The sequence below is a fragment of the Boleophthalmus pectinirostris genome, unplaced genomic scaffold, assembly GCF_026225935.1.
Source record: "Boleophthalmus pectinirostris isolate CB_2022bp ecotype Guang Dong unplaced genomic scaffold, ASM2622593v1 HiC_scaffold_7, whole genome shotgun sequence".
Taxonomy (NCBI): Eukaryota; Metazoa; Chordata; class Actinopteri; order Gobiiformes; family Gobiidae; genus Boleophthalmus; species Boleophthalmus pectinirostris.
Window position 1 is genome coordinate 19,903,581 of NW_026571473.1, and position 15,872 is coordinate 19,919,452.

Genomic DNA, 15,872 nt, shown 5'->3' on the forward strand with positions numbered 1-15,872 from the left:
CAGCGTCTGCGTGATTCTTATTTAAGTTCAATTTTTTTTTATGTTTTGATGAATTTGCATCAAGCAAGTTGTGTTTTTGTCCATGTTAGTGCACATCCAACTAAATTCAATTAAAGACAACACCACTGATTGCTTAAATAGGCTACACATGAATTTTTAGACACAACCTAGAGACAAAGCACACGCTCCTCATCCTTTGGCTGGACACAAAATGCGAACTGGAGTAAAGTGCTCGGATGGGATCTCAGAGGACCATGCGATCACGTCCACTTGGCGCTCAATGTTTCGCTGGTACGTTCAAATGAAGCGAAATTTAAAGTTATCTTTCAACATACCCCCCTATTATCAAGGAAAATCACAATGGATTTAGAGACACTTTGACGTGTAGTTTTATTGATATAGACTGAGGCCTATTTGGGTTTTTAGACCTGCCTCTGAGTGTTTTTAAAAAGTTATACTGTAACTTTAAATGGTCATGACACCGCCCATTTTGTGTGCATCGCTTCGGGCACTGTGAAAAGTCGTGTTGTGATTGGTGAAAGAGAGCTGTCCATAAAGACTCCCTTTTGCGCTCATTGGAGAAAGACTCGCCTCTGCCCGGCTCTCGCGGTACTGATGCACGAAGATGGCGGCCGAACTGGTGGAAGCGATGGCAAGTACAGCTCTGCTTGCTTTGATTTGACTAGACATGGGCTCTCCGGGTGCATTTTTACGCTTCTGTGTGGTAGAGAGCGCAGGGTGTTCACTTTAATCTTGGCAAAAAGAGCCCACTTTCACTTGCCTATCTTGAAGCCGAAACAAATTAGCTCGTGTGGCTAACATTAGCTCGCTTGAGAATGTTACCTCGCAAAAGTGCGCTGGTTTCGATGGCATTCCGGCGGCACAGGGGGCACATAACAAAATAGTGAAAGTTCATTAAAACACAAGTTGTTTCACTAACGAGCCTTCCTAGTGTTTACCAACGTTGTAGTGCCAAAGAATGTGGTGACAGTGAGGTGCACCTGTCAAAACGCACAGTAGATTTGATCGAGTAGCTTGTCACCTACAATGATTAGAATTGTCATTTATTCATTATTGTTTACCTTATTTTTTTTTTTAAACTGGTACCCTTAAATTGGTACCCTTAATGGAGCAATTATAGATCATTTTATTAACTAAACACTGGAAGATGTATAAAATGGAGATCTAAACAAATGCACAGCAAGAAACACTGTAACAATGTAGTGTGTTGTCAATATTCAGGTTCTTAATGACTATGTGGTTGTAGTTATACCTATAGATTAGACCTGCAACCTAAAAGTAAACAAGGTTGCCCCTTCATTTCACTGTATTTTTCAACCTCTGCTAATCCTGTGGTGACACTGTCCCCTTTTTGACTCAAATGTGATTCTTTTCTTTAGAACATGGTGAAGAGTTTTCGGGTCTCAGACCTGCAAACACTGCTCTCCTCAATGGGGCGCAGTAAAAGTGGTCTGAAGCAGGACTTGGTGGGGCGTGCGCTGAAGTTGGTGCAAACTGAGTACAGTCCAGAGCTTCTCAAGAACGTGAGGCAGCTGTATGAGTCGCGGTTCCCCAAATCGTCTGGGTGGCTGGCAGCACGGCGTCCCGAGGGTGTTCCAGTTGCCTATGCTTCTCTCAACTCCTCCAGCAATCTCACCTCTCAGGGTGCAGACTACCTCAATGGCATTTCCAAACCATTGCCCACACCTGCGGCAGAAGTAAAGCTTGTGCCACTGCCCTTTTATCACACTTTGGACACATTACTACCACCAACAGAGCTGAGTGAGTGAAAATGGTTTGCTTTGTTTGCTGTTCCACTACTGTAAAATTGTTACTTTGTTAATCACTGTTTAATATGTTGATCTTTTAATAGTTGCCCATAATAATGAAAAACTGCAGGACAGTCCACACATATTTGAGTTAACGCCCAAACAAGCGGACCAGATTAGAAATGCCAGGTATGAAAATTCGATATATTTCTCTTTTGGTTTTTTTGACAGTAACATGGGTAATAAAATATTTTTCCTTCTGCAGTGAAATTCGTCCTGGAATTGGATCGATTCAAGTTGTTCTAAGGTAATTTCTTTTCAGTGATTCCAGGAATAACTTGTAATGGGGAAATTACAAGACTTACAACTTTCAGTCTGCATACATTCTTAACATTGTGCTCAGTGTTTGTATTTTTTCTACCTTTTACAGAATCTGCTACACAGACTCCATTGGTGTTCAAGAGGACCAATACCCCCCTAACATTGCAGTCAAAGTGAATCAGTCCTATTGTCATGTGCCGGTAAGATATTTTTATTTGAAGCATTTTATTTACAAATGTAAGAAAGGGGTCTAATCTCTATATTTTTATGAATGATCTAGATTCTAGAATAATATTTTTTTTTTTCCAGGGTTATTATCCATCAAATAAACCTGGAGTGGAGCCCCGTCGGCCCTGTCGCCCTGTAAATATCACTCCCTGGTTGCACCTCTCCAGTGTACCCAACAGAATTACCGTCACCTGGGGAAACTTTGGCAAGGTCAGAGTCTAATGTAGAGTCCCACTAATCCTCCTTAGCTTTGTGCCATCGAGCTGACTGGGCGTGTGGAGAAGTCAGTTGCCTTTTGATGTTTAACTCATTCTTAAAGAATATTCCATAAAACCTGAACTACATTTTAAAAGATTATTGCACAGATGTCACAAACCTTTTTTTCCCTGTAATATATATAGGTTTTGTATTTACAATGTATGTCCACAACAAACAAATGCTACTAACAAGCTAAAATATATGTGTGAAGCTTAATTAAATCACACTCGATCCTGTTTGACAGGAGTCTGCCAATTTATTTGATGAATTATTCAGAGCCTTTTATGGATGAATTCATGTACCTTTTATTTATGTTGTGAATCTGTACAAACTGTAGCACATAGTTGTATACCAACACAACCAGGTTATTATCAGAGAATCATGTTGGTGCATAAAACTAATTGGTTTGAAAGACCCTAATACGATGTTCCCCAATCTGTTTTTCAGCGATACTCTGTGGCTGTGTATTTAGTAAGAGTGTTCACTGCAGCAGACCTCTTCAACCAACTCAAAATCTGCTCTGTTGAAAGTGCAGAACGCTGCCGTGAACGCAGTAAGTTGAATGTGGTAAAGAGAAGATGCTTTAACCTAAAGAAAATTTGCAATTGTGTAATCCTTTTGTCATTTTCATCCAAGTTCAAGATAAATTAAGGTTTGACCCAGAGAGTGAAATCGCTACCACAGGTCTCCGTGTTTCACTTATCTGCCCAGTAAGTTGTAATGTTAAATTTGATCATTCTGTTTTTGTTTGTATATTGTAAACGTAACATTGCTTTTATTTTACAGTTGGTGAAGATGCGTCTTGGTGTGCCATGTCGAGTTCTAACCTGTGCTCATCTTCAGTGTTTTGATGCCGTCTTCTTCCTGCAGATGAATGAGAAAAAACCCACCTGGACATGTCCAGTGTGTGACAAACCTGCTCCTTATGAGTTGCTTACTATTGATGGGTAAGTTTATTATATTTGTAAATCCACTATGAAAATGGGGAATTAATTAATTGGTTATACCCCAAAACCAAAATGATTTGTGTGAACAATTAAAAAAAAACAAAAAAAATACTTTTTTAAGAAAAGATTGCTATTCTGTATATTTTGTGACTTAACATATTTGTCCATTTCAGGCTGCTATCTGAGATTCTAAAAGAGACGAGTGAGGATATTGAGGAAATTGAGTATTTAACTGATGGGTCTTGGCGACCAATAAGAGATGACAAGGAGAGGGAGCGAGAACGAGAACGCAGCAACACACCGGAGTATCCTGTCGTTGATATATGTAGATACCAAACTGATGATTATCTTTCCCATCAATTCTTAGCCACTGTTCTTATACTTGTTTTCTATGTGTCTAGGCATTCCTGAGGCTAACGGGCACTCCCCAGCTCACAGCAGCACAAGTCTGACGGGCAAGTCCAGCAGTGGTTCAGTGGGAGGGGCAGGTGTCGCAGGAGCAGCTGTCCCACCAGGAGGAGGTGCAGTGGTAGATCTAACTCTGGATTCTTCCTCAGAGGAAGAGGGAGGAGGGGCTGGAGGGGACAGTGAGGACACAGAGGACAGCGCTGACAGTCCAGCCCCAAAGAGGGGTCGCTATAACTACGACAAAGACCTGGTCACCGCGTACTGACCTGCTCACGAGTGCCCTCAAAGACTGACCCGCTTACAGAGACGGGGCGACAGGACAGGATCACAGTAATCCACTAGATGCAAATATGCCCTCCCTTTTGACACTTCATCAGAGTTTTTTGGGTAACTCTGATTTCTTTCCAGACAGCCAATCATGCACTGTATGGTGTGAGTAGGATACTTATTTGTACTGTACACCACTCATCTCTTAAGTGATTTCAGCGTTCCCTTACAGTGAATATGTGTAATGTCCAAGGAGACTGAATGGATCAAGCACCCTCCTCCCCAGACTCCTTCGGTTTGACCACATCACTCCCTGTATTTGGATGAACAGGTTAACTTAGCTGTGGGCATGGTTTTATTGTCACATTTGTGATGGACAGGCATAAAAACAAAGGGTTATCTCAGCTGTGTGTGGTTGAAGAGCATATTTAAAACCATCGGCAAAATGTCTGAAAAAAAATAATTTTCTGTTTTCTTCAGGAAATTAGTTAATAGCTTGAAAGAGATTTTCAGGAACCTGTACGGTGAGAGGACAAGAAATGCTTTCCACTTTTATTTTGTCCTTTTTCAGAAGAAAAACCTACCTCAGTCATAAAAAAATATTAGACTGACCAGGGAGATGCTTAGAAATGTGATCTGAAGAATTGTTGAGTCTCTTTCAATTTTACACTGGACAATTATTTTATCATTTGTTTATTTGATGGTTTTAATGCAGCTTGGTGCCCTCTCAAGATATAGCTTCATCCAATAATGTTTTGGTTTGACAAAGTCAAAATGCATGCAACTCTTCAAAATTACTGTATGGCAGCCATGCCAAAGCTGTCTGTATTTGAAAACTGGCTGAAATGATTCAACTCAGTCGTAGTGTTGGTGCCTTGGTTTCTTTTGTAGGGACTAGAGTTTTTGCTTTGAAGCTGGCTGTGCTGGCGAGCAGTTTTGAACCCCAGTTTTCTAAGTTATGAAGTCCATAGGCTTTTGCTTTTAGCTTCACAATCTCCTTGCTTGTAGTCAGTTGAGTTTTCATAATGGTTGTTTAGGTTAAGTCTAATTCAACAGAAGCTTGTTCAGTGTCAGGGAGCAGTAAACTTGTTTATGTTTTGGGTACTGCAGGTCTGGACTCGAGGCTGTGTATGTCGAGTAGTTGCTTTTTCATGACAATACAAAGCATTACACTCTGTTTCACTGTGCTGGTTTCAGCAAGTCTGATTTAATGAAAGATATTGAAGACTTGATACATACACAACCCCAGTCTGTCTTAAGTCATCAGGTTGACCTCCCTTGAGACAAGTGGAGGCCCCTATAGTTCTGATGTGTGCTTTCAGAGTAGAAATTGTTAATTATATTTGCTGCAGACAAGGATCCGTGCTGAATATTGACTACTAGGACTCCCTCACACTAGCACTAGTATTTTCAGTTGGCCATGCAGTGCCAGAAGTAATGTCTGGGTGTGCTGCTCTCCGAATAGTCTGTTTTTATTGGACATGTGTTATTAAAGCTCTTTACAATTTTACCTGCTTCTTCCCAAATTTCCACTTCTTTTCATCCGTCTTTTGCATGTTTTGAAAACGTGAAAGTCTAAATTGTTTTTTCCTCATTCATGATCACAGTTTCAACATCACTTCAGTGTCACACAGGCTTGATGATTGAAAAACAAGGCCATGAGAAATCTGGTCTTCCATTTTTGCTCATTGCTGTTGAAAAAATAAAATCAATATAGGAATGAAATATATTCACTTCTCTTCAGAGCTTTGATTGATGACACTTTGCCTATAATACATCAGTCGCCATCTGAAATAACTGATCTATATGAAATGCAATTTTGGAAAAAATACACTTCCCATTTGTGGAATATTTGTATCTGTAAGTAACCGTAAAGAACAGCACCAACAGTTAAGTGTCCCAAGTCGTAGATGGTTATTATTTGTACTTAAAATTATTTTTGTTTTTGTTAATGAAAGGCTGCTTCTGTGGACTTGAGCTTTGCCATACTGCATTCTTTGGTTACAAGAGCTAAATCTGGTATTTTTGGGGGACATATTTAATATTACATACAGTAGCATGGGCAGAGGCTTATAATCCATGATGTAAATGTTTTGTTTGTGTTTTTATATGTTCATATTATGACAATAAAATTTAAATAATATTTTATAAAGTGTTCAATTGCCTTTAGTTGTTCGCTAGACAAATGGACAATAAAAACCTCATGAGGACACCAGCATAGCCAATACTACAAGAGAAAAGGTGAAAAGGGAGGACTGGTGAAACTGATCATTTTCTGAATCCACAGCTCACATCTGGAGAGATTTGAATGCCTGTTAAGGGTTACGTGTAAAATCTAAAATGCTCATTATCTAACAGCTGTTATTAATGTGTGAAATAATTAAAAGTCTCTTCTTAACTTGTCTAATATGGTTTTGGTCTATCATATTTATTTTGTGTAAAAATTTAGATGACATGCATATAGGCCTATTGTGATTTTTATTTTATTTGTGTGTGTGTATATTATGTGTATGTATGTGTGTATGTATATATATATATGTATATGTTATATATATATATATATGTGTATGTGTATATATATATATATATATATATATATATATATATATATATAATGACAGGCATCTCCCAGAAGATAAGACAATGTACAAGACAAGAGGCATTATTGTGGAAAAAAAATATTTCTCAACTTTTTTTTTACATTTGAATGAAAAGTGGCATGTCCAGAATTATTCATACCCTTCTCAATAATCAATAGAAAAGCCTTTATTGGCTATTACAGCAATCCAATGCTTCCTATAATTGCTGACCAGTTTTTTGCATGTTTCCACTGGTATTTTGGTCCATTCATCTTTAGCAGTGAGCTCCAATGCTTTCAAATTGGAGGGTCTCATTGCCATCACCCTGATCTTTAGCATACCCCACAGATTCGCAATTGGATTCAAGTCAGGACTCTGGCTGGGCCGCTGTAAAACTGTAAAGTTTCTGTCCAATAACCATTTCTTCACCACTTTTGCAGTGTGCTTTGGGTCATTGTCGTGCTGAAATGTCCACTGGTTACCAAGTTCAAGTTCCTCTGCAGGCTGCTTGATGTTGAGAATCTTGACGTATTTCTCTTTGTTCATGGTGCCGTTTACTGTGATCAGACCCCTGGCCCATTGGCTGAAAAACATCCCCAAAGTATTAGGTTTTCACCACCATGTTTGACAGTGGGGATGGTGTTCTTAGGGTTGAAGGCTTCTCTTTTTTTACGGCAAATCATCAATACATCATTGTGGCCAAACAATTCAATTTTTGTTTCATCTCACCATAAAACAGAAGACCAAAAGTCTTTTTCTTTGTCCAGATGAGCATTTGGAAAGGCTAAACGGGCTTTTGTTTGCCTTATCTGGAGAAGTGGCGTCCTCCTTGGTCTATGTCCGTGGAACCCAACAGTAGTGTCTGTTGGATTGTCTGCCTTGAGAGGTTGTCAAGTGTATTGTATTTTTTAATAATACTTTGCACTATAGCCACTGGAACTTGAAAACATTTAGATATGGCCTTATAGCCCTTTCCTGTGTTGTGAGCAGTCACAATATGCAGCCGTAGATCCTCAGAGAGCTCCTTTGTCTTAGCCATGACTTTTCACAAACCAAATGCAAAGACCTGCTGATTTTCACCTGCTTAGTTGCTTAAAACTGCTCTTCCCAATGAATCAGGGTAATTAGGAAGTTTTAGAACAATTTGTGCTATTTGGAATGGTATAGAACAGGGGTGTCAAACTCATTTTGGTCCAGGGGCCGTATCCAGCCTACTTTGATCCTAAAGGAGCCGGATCAGAAAACTCATGTCATATAAACACCAAAAACAGCAATAAGTTCAAATATTTGTGCAGAGAAACGCAAATCTATTACAGAAATCTTTTTTAACTGATGAACTCTTTCTTTTACAAAATATTATAATATTATGAGAAAAAAATGCTATTTCAATACAATGTTTTAACATGAACTTGTATGCAAATAGGAATAAGTCAATTTTTCTTGGAAAATCCTGCACTTGGCGTCCACTTTTCTATTTTTGACATTTTGCTGATGAGGTTGTCATGGCCAACAGTCAAAGCGATCGTCCTTTAAGAGCGTTCGGAAAGAGACAAGTCTTCATTTGTGCTGTTCTGGTGGGAGGGGCCATGTACAGAGGCAATGGAGATGCTGCTCTGCTAAGCGGAACAGAAAATTACCAATATTTTAATAGAAAATATGATTAAAATATTTCAGTAGAAAATCAGCCGAGGGCCAGATTAAAGGTCTTGGAGGGCCGGATCCGGCCCCCGGGCCGTATGTTTGACACCTGTGGTATTGAACTTTGGATTTTTCCATAGACCCTTTTTATAAAGGGCATGAATAATTTTGGACATGCCACTTTTTGTTCAAATGTAAATAAAAGCTGAGAAATATTTTTTTCCACAATAATGCCTCTTGTACATCATCTTATTATCTCCTGGGAGATGCCTGTCATTTCCAATCAAGAAAAAACTTGCTGGTTGAATAAAAGTAAATTTAAGTAAAATGTATAATATATATATATATAATATATATATATATATATATATATATATATATATATATATATATATATATATATATATATATATATATATATATATATACACATAGTGTTAAGTGTACTTAACATATGTAGCCTGCTGTATGCAATAGCAGTTAAGTGCTAAAATTAGTAAAATTATGGAGCAGCATGCAATCTATGACTTACTCATACACTACACACCCTACCTATTCATAATAACACACGTTTATGTGCATTGCTTCTCACATACATAAGCTACAAGCAAATGTAAACTCATGAGGACACATTTTTTATTTTATTTTAAAACTGTGAACTTCATTTGTGCCAGTGGTGCAGTCAGCCTCTCGGCAAAACCGTCATGTTGCCACTGGGTGTCAGTAATACCGCTCTCGATTCATTTTGTCGTTCTAGACCTAAGGTTGGCTGTGAGAAAATCTTTGACTTTTTGAAGAATTCCATTGGGTACCACTCAGTCCATTCTATATGTTTTATTTAATCAGAATAATCTGACTTTTTAACTTTTAACCCTAATCTCGCGTTATGTGGATGTCACAGGCACTTGTGATGCTGCACTGCTGCTTCCTGTATTGAGGCTCCACTCAGCCCCACACCCCGCGCAGCACATACGGAGGAGAGAGCTCTTGGGCTCCGCTCTTTTCGACAGGGAAACCAGACCACTTATTTATCCGGAATAGAAGACTCTTGTCCAGTCAAATTTGGAAAGGCAAGGGATCATAAACGCAAGAAGACGCAGTGAGACGCTATTTAAAGGACTGGGGCTAGCTAGTGTATGCTAAAGTGGCTAATGACTTGTAGCAGCAGGTAGATTGCCTCATATACCACGCTAAAAGATATGTGTTGTTTGCTGCTGTTTTAGGTAGACCGGGAAATAGTTAATCTTATACAGAGTACCACGGCATGGTCTAAATTCAAAAACAGTGGACTGACATGCACCCGAAAGTATACTTTTTTGCTAACGTGTGCTAGCCAAGTTACTAGCAGAAGAGCGGTTCCTGTTGCTTTTTGAGATTTTTTAACAGGGACACGATCACATCCTCTGCTGCCTTGTATTGTGTATTTATGTTAGAAGGGTTGTCTGAGAAAGTGCTTGAACACATCTGAATATGGCTCCTAAAAGAAGACCCGTTCCCCTAAACATAACGCCCATTGGGGAGGGACAGACCACGTCTATTACCTGTGATGCTGCATCTGAGTAAGTCCTGTTTACATCACATTGTTATTTGTAGTGACTGAAGGGCTGATTATGGTAATTTCTGTAGATGTTGGTGAATGCTAGAAAACATTGACCATAAGCTGAGATTTGAGATACTCATTGCAATTTAACACTGGTGTATTTTCATTGCAGAGCAAACCTCGAGGCCTTACAAAAGAAACTGGGCGAGTTGGACTTGGATGAACAACAGAAAAAACGCCTAGAAGCCTTTCTCACCCAGAAAGCCCAGGTTGGCGAGCTGAAAGATGAGGATTTTGACCCTATATGTGAGCTGGGCGCGGGAAATGGAGGAGTGGTTAACAAAGTCCGCCACAAACCCTCAAGTCTAGTCATGGCTAGAAAGGTGAATTTTTACACACATGGTGATAACATCAACAAGATTTCTAATGCATTGTAATAGGAGATATATTATGTAAAGTTAACTTTTTAGGACTTTTAACTATGATGGTTATACCTCATCATGAGCTTTCCCAGAGTTGTATTTAAATTGGTTTCTGCATGTTTGAATAATCCTGTATTGTCCTGCATGTAATGCTCCAAAATCTTCTGTTTTCACCTACCTCTGTGCAACTTGCCATCATTTAAAACATTCTGACTCCAGAACATATATTAATAGGTATGAGAAAAAATGAGAAAAATTTGTCTGATATCATGATCTAATGTATGTTAAAGTTTAGTACAAAATACCAGTCCAGTGGACTGAAAGCTCCAAGATAATCAATAAACGAGCAGAAATTTGTACTTTTATGAATTTAAATGAATAATTTTTTTATTTTTTTTTAATTCTGTCTAGGTCAAACTCATTGTTGTGTATTTTGGTTCCTTAGCTTATCCATTTGGAAATTAAGCCTGCCATCAGGAACCAGATCATCAGAGAGCTGCAGGTGCTGCATGAGTGCAACTCTCCCTACATCGTGGGCTTCTATGGCGCCTTTTACAGTGATGGGGAGATCAGCATCTGTATGGAGCATATGGTAATGCAGTAAAGACTGTTGAGGCTGTTGAATACACACACACACACATATATATACACAAATATACGCACGCACGCACATACACACACACACACACACACACACACATATAATATAAAATGTTAAAATGGATATTCGAACCCAAACACATTCATTTGATTGTTTTATTCCATCTTTGCAGGATGGGGGATCCTTGGACCAGGTCCTAAAGGAAGCTAGACGAATCCCAGAAGATATTTTAGGAAAAGTTAGCATAGCTGTAAGTAACACTTTTAACACAACCTGTTAATTAAATGTTAATTAGATAATTGCACTATGATGCAATTGTCAGTATTTGTACAAATGGTTATGTCTGTCTTGGTGTTAAAATTCATGTGTCACAATCAACAATATTAAAGGTTCAATTCTCAAACACTCTTATCATTTGCTCTTAACAGGTATTAAGAGGACTAGCCTACCTGCGCGAGAAACACCAAATCATGCACAGAGGTGACGTTACATACATGTATTGTCCAGCAATGTGGCCTATTTTTATTCCGAAAAGGAGTATGAATTGCATATTAACAAGTGTTCCACTTTTATGGCCCTTTTTAGTCTGAATTTCTCATTGTATTCTGCAGAGTAAGACAGTAGCCCCTTTAACCAGAGAAATTTTATAGCTGTTAATCTGCTCCATTGTTTACATGGGAGACCACAGCTCACAGACTATTTGTCAGAGTTAAGGGCTAGTGGTTCATACACTAATCATTTTGTGTGACAGAGGAGTGTACAGTCTCCAGTCACACCAACAGTTCACCTATAAATAATGTATTAATCTTGTTGACTGATACCATTCTTGTATGGACAACTGCTTAGAAAGAATTTGACAGTGTACATGGGCTATGTGACACTTGAATCAGTGTGTTGACAAATTGTAAATTTGCCATCTTCATGCGTTGCTGCTGTAGATGTCAAGCCCTCCAACATCCTGGTAAACTCGCGTGGTGAGATCAAGCTCTGTGACTTTGGTGTAAGCGGCCAGCTCATAGATTCCATGGCCAACTCCTTTGTCGGGACCCGTTCGTACATGTCGGTGAGTCAGCTCTACCCTCCTGTGCCCCCTCCCCCTTTGCCCTGGCCCTATCCCCACTTTCCTCCTGTTTTCACATTGCTCTTGTTTATTGGCCCCACCCTTTGCTATCCCCTCGCTCACTCCCATGCCCGCACCTGCACATTGTGCCCAGAAAAGGGCCCTTTGGCAAACATATATGAAGACAACTGTGCCGACTCCCACTCTTTCTGTATTTTCCATTCACACTTAAAAACTTGAGGGCTAAAATACTGGTACATCTACTCTCTACCTTTTGCCTTTTGTCCACCCTCATGTACATTAACATTGTATGAACACATGAGTCTTTTTCCCCATTCCCTATCAATGCGCTTTAAATAAGTCTTCCTGTCTGGCTATCTGCCCCCTCTGACACAGTTGTCCTGTGCATGTGTTTGTCAACAGCCGGAGAGACTGCAGGGTACTCACTACTCTGTCCAGTCGGACGTGTGGAGCATGGGTCTGTCACTGGTGGAGTTGGCCATTGGCCGTTACCCTATCCCCCCACCAGACGCGAAAGAGCTGGAGGCCATCTTTGGGCGAGCTATTCTGGATGGGGCTGAGGGAGAGATTCACACCAACATTCCGAGGCCTAGACCACCAGGAAGGCCAGTCAGCGGTATGGAAAAGCAGGGAAATCCAAATTTGATTTGTATATACCCCAATATCACAGTGGCAAATTTACTGATCTTTCTCAAACAGGACATGGGATGGATAGCAGACCGGCTATGGCCATATTTGAACTTCTGGATTACATTGTGAATGAGGTTTGTGCAAAATATCTTTTAATATGTATAAGTTGTATTTTTTTTCAAATGCTTATAATTAATTGCTTCTTCAGCCACCACCAAAACTACCGCATATGGTGTTTACGAATGATTTCCAGGATTTTGTAACAAAGTGGTAAGCACTTACTGCTAATTTAAAAAACAGACATAACATAACATAAAGATATTATGAGATGCTTTTTTTGGTTTATGACCAATTGTTTTCCTTCCTTTTTGTTCAGTTTAATCAAAAACCCAGCTGAAAGGGCTGACCTGAAAATGCTTATGGTGAGTAATATTTATTCCTCAATAGGTAAAGTAGTTATGTATTCTCTGTTTGTTTTTGTTTTGTTTTTACCTCTGGCCTATTCTCAGAGTCACACCTTCATCAAGCGGTCAGAAGTGGAGGAAGTAGATTTTGCCGGCTGGTTGTGCCGCACCATGAACCTGAACCAGCCCAGTACTCCAACACGCGGCACTGAGTGAACAGATAACACTGCCCTAAACACACTGGGTCTTGCTTTTATACATAAGCATCTGCCAACATAAGCCTTCACACACATTGGCTCTTTTTAAAAGTCTAATTATGGGTTAAAATTGCTCTGGTTTCCCTTCTGTTTGTATAGGGCCCATCTATCTGTTGTACTGTAAGACCACAGCTTCACCATGCCAGTGTCAGAGTAGTCACTGCTTACGTTTCCACATTGCTAAGGATGTAAAGCACTTAAGGGCTGTCAGTGTGTCAGCTGATTTGCATTTATTGACAAAGATCTTTTTGTATTGTTGAATATTCTGTATTGATATTTTCTATGGCTACCATTGATTGTTTGTTATTTTAATAAATTACCTGCTACGGAGAAATGTTTGGCTGAGAATGACAACAAATCAAAACGACACTGGATTGCAAATTGGAAATTAGTTTTACTTGAAATAAGTTTGACTGAACTTCTACTAGAGTTATCTACTTACCTGTATTTTTAAGTTTTAATTCCCTAGTGTCAATAAATTTCACAAATTGGCAAATGCTTTATATTTTTTTAAGATCATGTTGTAGACAATTCTCAAACCAAAGAGGGTACTCATATGTCTGACTAATTCAGTTTTGGCATTCACATTTCTGAACGATGTCGACGTACTTTGAATGTTGTCATAGAAGTCCTCTATAATGCTAAATGATCATTTGTTTTCTTTCACATGCATTTGATTTCAGCATAGCATACACGTGGCAAATGCTGTGCAGGCCTGTTTAGGCCTGAATGTTAACACTCATAAAAAGTCAGATTCATTCAAGAGAAGATCTAGCATGGATTATTATATTTGTATGTGCATTTTTTGATTTTTCAGATCACAAAAGAGATGATCCGAAGCCCAAGTCTCTGCAATTTCAATGTCAATTGAACTTTCTTTTTCTAATTATTATTTTGTTGTGACGTTTGTTATTTTTTATTTACTGTAAAGCTAATTGTTGCTTTCCAAGCTTTCTCTTGGGATCTTACCTAGAAAGGTGTGCTCTTTAAAAGGATTCGGGTTGAAATACAGTTTAGACTTTGATAATACAATATTGAGTCTATAAAATTAACAGACATTTTAAAGACTGGCTTAAGTAAATGTCCTAAACTGTGCGAGGGGTTTTACCAAGCATTTAGCCCAGGTCGGTGTTGGTCACATGGTGGTGTTATTTGCTAGCCTGCCTTCTTGCTAGAGCTCTTGTATTCTCTGTTTATGGCTGCCCTTTCTTATTACCCAATATGTGCATTCGTTCTTAGCAAAATGGATGCATTGTCACTTGTATGTGTAAAAAGCTATATACAAAAATGACAGGAGTACTATTTTGCAGTCTTAATATACAATTTTGATTTATGTAAATGACAAGGGAGAAGAGTCATTTTATTATAATATAAAAATGTGTTGGATATGGTTATAATGTATAAAAAGATTAAAATAAAACTTATTTGTGAATGTATTTCAGGCTTCTTTATAATTAATTTTGAACAGCGCGATAATATGAAAAAGCGCGTGGCTTGATGAAGATGGCGTGTGGAGTCATGTCATGTAAGCCAACTTCATGGTGCACACGTGCACATGTTTATCTTTGGCATGAATGATAAGGTATGTTAGTTGTATTTTAACATCCTAATTGTACTAATTGTTCAAAGTTGGGTTGAATCTAATATTTTTAGATACTCTTGGAAACCTCCAAGGTTTAACTAATAAGATTCAAATGACAATGCTTGCAGATGTTTAAAAAGGTAATTGTCTATTGATATGGTTTACCTACATAGTTTACATAGTTAAATAAAACAAACTGCTGACTGATGGACACGTAAATAATGAAAATGTTTTAATATTTTTAATGTTTATCATCTTAGGAGGAGGCATTTATGTGCACTACAATGCCCTCTGCAGGTAGCGTTTGTTATTGTCTGCTCTCCAGCCTCCATTCAATTTAGCCTGTATGGTTCATTTAATGCCTAGAGAATGAACCTGTTTATAGAATTTATCTTAAATCATCTCAGCTTTTATTGACAAAGACTGACTTTTATGTTGCCTATGCTTAAAATGAAAACAAAAAATATAATCTTAATCAGTTGTCTTGGAGTGAAGATTTTTTTTTAAAATTACAATTATAAAATGACACCATGTTTAATCTTGCTCCCAAAATATAAACTATTTTTCTTTGCATTCCTGCTGTATTCTTGGCGTGGGCGGGTGAAAGTATCAAGTGCACAAGCTGTAAATCCACAAAAGTTAACATGCAACTCCTGACTGCAGATAAGGCACTGGCTCTTCAGCTTTCTAACGTCTTCTGTGACGTCTCACCTGTTGAAGCTTGGCAGGTATGCCAAGCAATGGCGTGTATTGAGAAGGTGAGGGGGGGTGCTGGCAGCCCCTACTGTACGTACTGGAATGTGCCTTGACTTGCTTTTGGGGTGGGACACAATGACCTCAGGCAGTAGGATGGGTGGGGGCGAGTCGCATAAGGAAAGAAGTTATAGAAGATGAGGCGAGTAAAGAAAGAGTTTTAACTTTGCCTAAATGGTTTACCTGA

General features: G+C 38.8%; 2 protein-coding genes across 3 annotated transcripts; both read left to right on the forward strand.

Annotated features, from left to right (window-relative positions):
• The first annotated feature begins 554 nt into the window (after positions 1-554).
• Positions 555-6,605, forward strand: pias4a (protein inhibitor of activated STAT, 4a). Its single transcript, XM_055165028.1, has 11 exons — positions 555-652; positions 1,401-1,782; positions 1,874-1,958; positions 2,035-2,076; positions 2,200-2,290; positions 2,400-2,528; positions 3,024-3,129; positions 3,213-3,286; positions 3,363-3,523; positions 3,697-3,848; positions 3,925-6,605. The coding sequence occupies exons 1-11, from the start codon at positions 626-628 to the stop codon at positions 4,194-4,196; spliced, it is 1,521 nt and encodes a 506-aa protein (XP_055021003.1). The 5' UTR covers positions 555-625; the 3' UTR covers positions 4,197-6,605.
• A 2,536-nt stretch (positions 6,606-9,141) lies between these two features.
• Positions 9,142-14,786, forward strand: map2k2a (mitogen-activated protein kinase kinase 2a). 2 transcript variants are annotated; one of them, XM_055164967.1, is made up of 12 exons: positions 9,142-9,223; positions 9,317-9,974; positions 10,128-10,338; positions 10,823-10,969; positions 11,151-11,228; positions 11,407-11,458; positions 11,917-12,041; positions 12,462-12,675; positions 12,759-12,823; positions 12,898-12,959; positions 13,066-13,111; positions 13,199-14,786. In XM_055164967.1, the coding sequence occupies exons 2-12, from the start codon at positions 9,886-9,888 to the stop codon at positions 13,307-13,309; spliced, it is 1,200 nt and encodes a 399-aa protein (XP_055020942.1). In that variant the 5' UTR covers positions 9,142-9,223; positions 9,317-9,885; the 3' UTR covers positions 13,310-14,786. The 2 variants fall into 2 exon arrangements, with proteins under 2 accessions (XP_055020942.1, XP_020795682.1); XM_020940023.2 differs by having other exon boundaries at positions 9,170-9,974.
• The last annotated feature ends 1,086 nt before the right edge of the window (positions 14,787-15,872 follow it).

Bases quoted from the DNA above. Each gene is read 5' to 3' on its own strand.
- map2k2a (XM_055164967.1), top strand. From the start codon at position 9,886: ATGGCTCCTAAAAGAAGACCCGTTCCCCTAAACATAACGCCCATTGGG. The intron at 10,339-10,822 runs GTGAATTTTTAC...TTGGTTCCTTAG, and splicing joins GTCTAGTCATGGCTAGAAAG to CTTATCCATTTGGAAATTAA. The intron at 12,824-12,897 runs GTTTGTGCAAAA...TTGCTTCTTCAG, and splicing joins TGGATTACATTGTGAATGAG to CCACCACCAAAACTACCGCA.
- pias4a (XM_055165028.1), top strand. From the start codon at position 626: ATGGCGGCCGAACTGGTGGAAGCGATG. The intron at 653-1,400 runs GCAAGTACAGCT...TCTTTTCTTTAG, and splicing joins CCGAACTGGTGGAAGCGATG to AACATGGTGAAGAGTTTTCG. The intron at 3,287-3,362 runs GTAAGTTGTAAT...TTTATTTTACAG, and splicing joins GTGTTTCACTTATCTGCCCA to TTGGTGAAGATGCGTCTTGG.